This window comes from Lolium rigidum, chromosome 7 (assembly GCF_022539505.1).
Source record: "Lolium rigidum isolate FL_2022 chromosome 7, APGP_CSIRO_Lrig_0.1, whole genome shotgun sequence".
Classification (NCBI taxonomy): Eukaryota; Viridiplantae; Streptophyta; class Magnoliopsida; order Poales; family Poaceae; genus Lolium; species Lolium rigidum.
Window position 1 is genome coordinate 7,269,237 of NC_061514.1, and position 8,273 is coordinate 7,277,509.

Consider the following 8,273-nt stretch of genomic DNA (forward strand, 5'->3'; position numbering starts at 1 on the left):
CAAATCTTGCCCCATTCCATGGTGGTTTTGGTCACTTTTTGGTCATTTCCCCTCTTTTCCACCGAAAACCCCCGCGTTGACACATCCCCACCATGTTAGCAACCACAAAATATCAAACCCCATGCCATGTAAAGTTGTATTCTATTACAAACAATTATATCAATTCTTGTTCTTTCAATAATTATGATAAAAAGATAATTCTACAAATAATAAGTATAAACATACTAGGTTTCGTGTGTACGGCCACTTTCGAGTCCACTCAAGAACATGACATCAAGCCCATGCCGACTACTTTCCTCCTAAATAATCAATGTGCTGCTTCTACTTTCGACTAAGTAAAGTACATTTATTACAAAATTTCCAAATTCAAACCCAAACAACACAAGAACATGGTACATTTAACCAAACCATCTCATCTCAACCAAGATCTCATGCTACTAAGTTTGCACGTGCAATGCTTGTCTCGGCTAATGTGGACACAATAAATTGATAAATTAATAACTATCAAAGTTATTTTCATACAAACATCATGTAAATTATGATCTCCACCGTCGTAACATAGGCAATGAGCAAGATAAAGACATGAACAAGTTGGATGTTTCCTGTAATTACGACCTACTTTTGAGATGATGGCAACCATCAGCATGCAATGTGCACATACATGCAAACACCATCACTCCAAATCATAGGCAGTAACTAACCATCATCACCTAAATAATAATTCATCACAGAACATAGTTTCACACACATTAATTAATTAAGACCATCACTATACTAGATGGTCCGACAACATCACATTAAGTAGTTCATCACGAAGCGAGATGTTCAACACCAAATCAAACATTGTTCAAGACACCTTACAAGCACAAGTTCAAACATCATTAACCAAAAGCAAAGGTAGCACATCTTCCATAGCATGCATCATCAGCAGTCCACACGAACTAGTCAGCATCCTCCATAGCAAGCACCATCAGCAGCCCTTGATGCTCTGCCCTTATCTGCTTCGAGGTGCCAGTATGGGCTAGCTCCTCGCAGTGCTGCCTCAGGTTCCGAAGCATCCCACCCTTAGGCTTCATCTTGTGCCATGGACAGAAGTACTTCCCCCTCTTCTTGAAAGGGAGGTCCCCAGCATCCAGCTTTCGCAGTAGCTTCCTCTTGAAGGAACCTATGTTCCCGCTGTCCACGTACTCGGCTGAATCTCGGGAGTCATACCGGGAGAACAACAAAGTGTCAAAAAAGTTACAATTACAGATACAAAGCAAACACAATGAAATACATGCAAGGGTAGATTAAAAGCTGTAAAGCTCACCTCAAGGGAGCCATCTGACTCCTCCAACTCCGCATATGGATCAGGGACAGGTGGAGCAGCCAATGCTGGAGCAGGCACCTCCTGGATTGGAGGAGGGACAGGTACTTCCTCCTGGATTGGAGGAGGGACATGTACTTCCTCCTGGATTGGAGGAGGGACAGGTTCTAGCTCCTCCTGGATTGGAGGAGGCACAGGCTCCTCCTCCTCGCGCTTCCGCTTCCTCGACCCTTCACCAACCTGCAAACAAAATACATAAGTCCTCACTTCCTAGCCTTGACAAATAAGAAAGGAACAACCCCCAACAGTGGTAAAATTTGCTACAGAGTTGCATCACTTTGGCAATCATAACTTTGCAAACATGTATCCTCATACAAGCAAGTTATGTATCACTAATTTTGCTAATTTCAAGCTATTTGTACCAGGCAACATATCAATATCAACCTATAAAATGTAGTTACTGATATCAACCTTTAAAATGTACTTGACAAAGCATTGAAGAGATCAATTTAATTTTTCTGTCTCAATAATTGTCAGTCTACTAAATTTTAAGTTAATTCTTATGTCACCAAATGTTACTTGTAACCCACATTGCAACTCATAACTAGCATAAATCAGGAAACAAATCAACATTTCTGCTATTTTTCTCACTTACAACCCATATTGCAATTCATATCCAGCATCAATCACGAATCAATACAACGGGCTAGGTTATTTATTGCATTCACAACCCAATATAAACCTACAAAAATCTCTGTTCAAACAAAAATTCGATCATAGGTACCAACTATTTCTTTCTTACACATTAACCGGCATAGCAAGATATCTCTATTCCTATTCATACTTTTAGCAGCAAAAGAACTACGCCCAAGATCCATCGATGTCCAGCAATTAAAAAACATACAAAATCATTCGTTCTTCCTAGGTCTTTTTCATCTCCAAGGCACTCCCCCATGCATCTGTGCACCCATTCTAGCCTGGTAGACCCGCTTAATCGAAAGCAAAAAGAAGGGACAGAAGAACTTACCTCCATCTGCATGTCCGCCTGCACCTCACTTACGTCGCCGGCAGCCGGCGCAGCCACCAGATCCGCCACCGTCTTCACCGCCGCCGAGGATGAAGCCTCCTCCACAAGATCCGCCGCCACCTTCACGGCTGCGGCAGCATCACCGCATGCAGATTCGCCCGCATCCACATCGGCCGTTGCCGCCACGGAGGACTCCACGGCGGTGGTCCTCGCAGCGACCGCCGACCCGATGACGGAGGACTCCACGGCGGTGGTCCTCGCAGCGACCGCCGACCCTCCAGCACCGCTTTCCACCACGGATGGATCAACTTCCACCACGGCCACCGTCTTCACATCGTCCGCGGCAGCTCCCCCTGCTTCCATCGCGTACGGATCTACTGGATCGCAGACAATACCTAAACTACAGGCGGGCGGAGTGAGGGAGAGGGAGGCGGGTTTTTTGGCGGAGTGAGGGAGAGGGAGAAGATGGGGAACGGGGGGAAATGGCAGCGGGCGTGCCAGACGGAACCTTTTATAATCGCCGACGATTCCGCTCCCTCGCCACGTCTGACTACACGTCACCGACGCCTCCTCTCCCTTGCCACGTTGCTCGCCACGTCTTTCCCGTATACGTACAGAATACCGTACAAATGAATCCCGCGCGGCCCGCTATACACAACGCCGAAGGGGTATCGGGTAATCTTGACCGTCCTTGTGTTTTTCACCTGAACGTGGTTCGCCAAGGGGGGGACACCGGAGCACAGGCGAACAACGATGAGTAACTAGTCTTCTACCCAAAGGAAAAAAATGCAGTAGTCCTCTAGCACACAATCGTATATTCGTATAACTCTACAAGTGTGCAGTTTGCCCATTGCGAAACCGATTAGAATCGCAGGTCGAGGTGTACCCGTTCACGGTACGTCACAATAACTCACAACTCAGTGTCCGCGTAGGTCTAGGAGTCTTCGATTTCATCCATATAAAATCTTCCTCCCGTAGTCCAAAAGTTCTTCCTCTAAAAAGCGCACTAACGCAGTAGGGACACAAACCCTCGTGTTTCATAACCTGACCGCCGTTTGCTCTCCTACCTTTACCGGCCATGGCCGACAGGTCGACCTTGGAAGTGTCGCACGTACCCGAGACGTCGTCGAGATGGATAACAGATAGCATCACCGGGACGTTCGATTTCGAGGTGACCAACTATCCGCAGCTCAGAGGCATGGCTGTCAGCAAGTCCATCATTTCTTGCCACTTCAGAGTCGGTGGCCACGATTGGAGACTCAAGTTCTACCCCAACGGGCTAAACGCGGACTCTGCCTACGTGCAACTCGCCAGCCAAGGGAAGAAGGATGCGAGCGCCAATTTTACACTGAGCGTGTTGGGGAGAGACGGCGAGGCACCGGTAGTCAGCTACGGAGGGGACATGCGTGTCTTCTCTCACGACGTAGAGGACGAGTGGGGCTACCTCCAGTTCGTGACCAAGTCCAAGCTGAAATCATTGTCTCGCCACGGGGGCGGCTGCTTCACCATACGGTGCGTCCTCACCGTCAGAAACGAGTCCCCACCGCTGGAGCTGTTCGACCACCTCGAGCGCATGCTCCAGGACGGGACGGGCGCAGACATCACGTTCGTGGTCGATGGCCGGGAGTTCCGCGGGCACAGGTGCCTCCTCGCCGCTCGGTCGCCCGTGTTCCGCGCGCAGTTCTTTGGCCCGATGATGGAGAAGGACATGCCACGCGTCCAAGTCCACGACATGGACGCCGCAATCTTCGAGATGATGCTTCACTATATCTACACGGGCTCGATGCCGCCATGTAGGGATGATGAAGGAGGAGGACACCAGGCCGACGCGATGGAGCATTTGCTGGTCGCAGCTGATAGATATGGGCTAGAGAGACTGAAGACGATATGCGAGGAAGAACTTTGCAAGAGGATGGATGTGGAGTCTGTCATGTCCAGATATTTCATGGCCAAGCAACGCAGCTGCAACCGACTCAAGGATGCATGTCTATCCTTCATGTCCTCGCCAGAAGTCCTCGACGTTGTCCTGGAGAGCGTTTGCATCAAAGACACGTAATGAAAAGTTTACGACCACTGGATCTGGAGAGAGGACGAATATATCCGGGGCAAAATGATGCAGCTGTTCGGGGTAAATTGACCCAATCTACAAATTCCAAACGATCCGTGAAAAATACCCGTGTCAATTTTCTTTTGCATAAATAATATTTAGGGGTCTCGTTGATTCATTGAAAAGGGGCAGGACAAACATCAGAAAGTGATTTTTTGTACCACTATTTCTACATTTAATTTAAAATTAAGGGTGGAACATATATGTTAAAGTTCTGTGTAATACGTGTGTAGTATACGGTTGAACTTGGATTAGGCTAGTAGATTACGTGTTGGAGTCAAACTCAATCCGTAGATGTAGCCGTTGATCACCGAACTGTGTTACTAAACACCGTGATCTTTTATTTTCTGCAATGATCTTACCACGTATAATGCTAAAAAGTGATATTAGAACGAGGCTGCAGATTGGGTCTATAATGGACAGTGCTACGAATCTCCGGAGGTTCTGATTTCCCATACTCGTGGTCCTGTGCTAATACGTGTTCTTTTTTGCTGCTGGATAAAAAAAAATCTCATTTTTTACTTCAGTGTAGCAAAAAAAATTCACCTACAAAATAAAAGAAAAGAGGCTAAGAGCATCTCCAGCCGCGTCCCCAAACCGTCCCCCAAAGGGATTTGGGGCGCGCCGGACAGAAAATGCGTTTCAGCCGCGTCCCCCAAAGCCCATTTTTGTCCGGCGCGGCCCGATACGGTGTCCGGCGCCCCGAGCCCGTCCCCGTCCCACAGGGGACGCACCGGGGACGCCGGACACAACGAAAAGCGAGGCGGGGAGTGGCGGGGCCGACCCGTCAGCGGCACAGGAAGGCTAAAACCCCGTCGCCTACCTTTGGTCAAGCGACGTTAATGGCGTCCCTGTTTTCCCAGGCGACTGATACGTCTCCAACGTATCCATAATTTCTGATGTTCCATGCTTGTTTTATGACAATACTTACATGTTTTGCTTGCACTTTATGATGATTTTATGCGTTTTCCGGAACTAACCTATTAACAAGATGCCGCAGTGCCAGTTCCTGTTTTCTGCTGTTTTTCGTTCCAGAAAGGCTGTTCGGGCAATATTCTCGGAATTCGACGAAACGAAGACCAAACATCCTATTTTTCCCGGAAGCATCCAGAACACCGAAGGAGAGTCGGAGGAGAGCCAGGGGGCCACCACACAGGTGGGCCGCGCGGGCCACACCCTGGCCGCGCCGGCCTGGTGTGGGGCCACCCTGTCGCCCCTCCTGCGCCGCCTCTTCGCCTATTTAAGCCCTTTCGACCTAAAACCGCAGTACCAATTGACGAAACTCCAGAAAGACTCCAGGGGCGCCGCCACCATCGCGAAACTCCAATTCGGGGGACAGAAGTCTCTGTTCCGGCACCCTGCTTTAGGCGTATAAAATTTTCCGGTTTTTCCTCAAAGCTTAAGGCGCATACGAGTAGAATTAGCAAACCTTCCTATTCTGCCCCTCCTTTCCCGTTTGGATCCCTGGAAAATCTGATCGCATTAACACACAGCGACCCTTCGTTCTCGCTCGACTCCCCGCGCGAGCGCCTCGCTTCCTGCGCCCGAGTTACAGCAGCCGCCACCGCCTCCCCATTATAGATGATGGCGCCATGGGAGAGAAGCTCTACTCCTTCACTCTCGGACCTCCTCTCTCCTTTTCTTCCACTCGTTTCTTCGTTAGGTTTCCATGGCGACGGCGTTGATGGTGTTGGTGCTGCTGCTGTCCCATGCCGCTTGCGCGAAGGACGATGGCCAGGGATCGTCTAGTGGCAGGGGGATGGACATGGACGAGGCCTTGGTGGGCAGCCATGCCACGGCGGGTCAGGGCGGAGCCCTGCCTAGGGGTCATGGCGACGGAGGCCTGTTCCCGTTCATGCTGGATGGAAGCATGGAGCTGCTCGACCAGTACAACTTCGAGAACAGCGACGTCGCGTTCATGGAAGAACATAGACAAAATATGCAGGTTCGTTTTTAGCTCTGAAAATTGTGACAGAACATGCCAATCGTTTTTAGCTCTGAATATACACGTGAATTTTGTTTGCAGTGGCTGTGGGATTTGCAAACAGAATTTGAAGAATGGCTTGATAACATGGAGATCCCACTAGATGTTGAAGATGAAGCACACTTGATGAATGATGGAGTGCAAGTACTTGATGCAATGGCGGAGGGAGTAGCAGGTGTTGATGCGGTTCAAGAAGAAGTAGAAGATGTTGATGTTGAGATGGAGATGGAGACGGAAGGAGAGCAAGAAGTTGCTGCGATGGCCGAGGGAGTAGCAGGTGTTGATGCGGTTCAAGAAGTTGCTGCTGAGATGGGTGAAGAAGAGGTGCATCCATTCGATGTTCTCACAGCAGGTGAGGAGGTCATATTTGACGTCATGTTCGACATACTTCATCCGAACATCTATCTTGATGACAACGGCATCTACCGTTATCGTGAGGATTAGGGAAAGTTAGGATTTGTGGTATGTACTCCATGTGAGGTTTGTGGTGTAATGGAAATTATGGACATTGCCTTATGTGTGATGCAAAATTTATCATTGTTATTTCATGGAGTATTTATGTTGATGTTCATGAAGTTTGAGTGCATTTTCGGCCAAAAATTTGTTATTTTTCAACTTTGGCCGAAAATATAACAAACTTAATTTTTAGAAGTAAAACTTGTTTGCAACCATTAACTTGAATCATAAAAAGATAATTCCATTACATCAAACTTAGCAAGTTCTACACAATAAACTCTCTAAATGATGAACTCTCTAACCAATAAACTCTCTTGCCGCGTTTACAATTGCGGGTTCAACATGTAGAACTTCGGGTAGTATTCCTAATCTCTCTAGAACTCCCTTCCTCATGTGTGGGATCTTGTATCGGTGCTCCCCCATGAGCTTCATTATCTCCACCATGCACGATTGATGTGTCAAGAACACACGGTTGCTCCTCTCGGCGGGGTACTCGTTCCATGCTTGTTGTACCTTCATTAGAATGTCAAAGATTAGTACAAATAGTTTTGAATTGAAGCAAGTACAATCAACAAAAACGTGTATACCTTGAGTATAATGTCATTAATAGATGTTGGAGACTTTTTCTGAAACAAAGATTGAAGGGCGGCGAATAAACCCAAATCTAGAATATTGGTATCCGGTGAGTTCGGTGGTTGACAAACTAGGCTAATGTTCCATCCACCCCTTGCAGCCGCCTCTACAAATTCTGGATCATCCGGTGACACATGAGTTTTTGCATTATCTTGTTGAATGAATATTGGGCTCCAACGATCCTCCAACGGCCACTTCTCCTTGATAGCGGGCAACACTTTTTCAATAAGGAACTCCCGGCTCACTTTTCGTGTAACATTCAACGGTTTGGTTTCCATTGTTCCCCTAGGGCGGTTGTCACTACGACGTTCCGCCGGCTTCTCGGTCACAAATGGGAACATACCAATTTTACCATCAAAAGTACAATTGCCCTCCGCATCATACCTTGGTCTTGTCACGACACATAGAAACATGGTCTTGTCAATGTAGTGCTTACCTGAAGGAACTATATCTGACCAAGATCAGAACAAGTTCAAGGAAAACAATACTCTCTTCGTCGGATGCGTTCTGAGTATTCTTGCTGATCGTCTGTGTGATGTGTACATGCACTTAACAGATGGTAAAGAACTCTGGGATGCACTGAATGCTAAGTTCGGTGCAACCGATGCGGGCAGATGAAGCTGTACATCATGGAGAGCTTCCATGACATCGGGATGGTTAACAACCGTTCACGTAGTCGAACAAGCTCATGAGATACGAGTGCATTGCGAAAGAGCTTGAACTCCTTAAGTGTGCCTTACCCGACAAGTTTGTGGCTGGA

General features: G+C 47.7%; 1 protein-coding gene across 1 annotated transcript; it reads left to right on the forward strand.

Annotated features, from left to right (window-relative positions):
- Positions 1–3,411: 3,411 nt before the first annotated feature.
- Positions 3,412–4,389, forward strand: LOC124670843 (BTB/POZ and MATH domain-containing protein 2-like). Its single transcript, XM_047207314.1, has one exon. It carries the CDS (start codon positions 3,412–3,414, stop codon positions 4,387–4,389), a length of 978 nt encoding a protein of 325 aa, XP_047063270.1.
- The last annotated feature ends 3,884 nt before the right edge of the window (positions 4,390–8,273 follow it).

Bases quoted from the DNA above. Each gene is read 5' to 3' on its own strand.
- LOC124670843 (XM_047207314.1), top strand. From the start codon at position 3,412: ATGGCCGACAGGTCGACCTTGGAAGTGTCGCACGTACCCGAGACGTCG.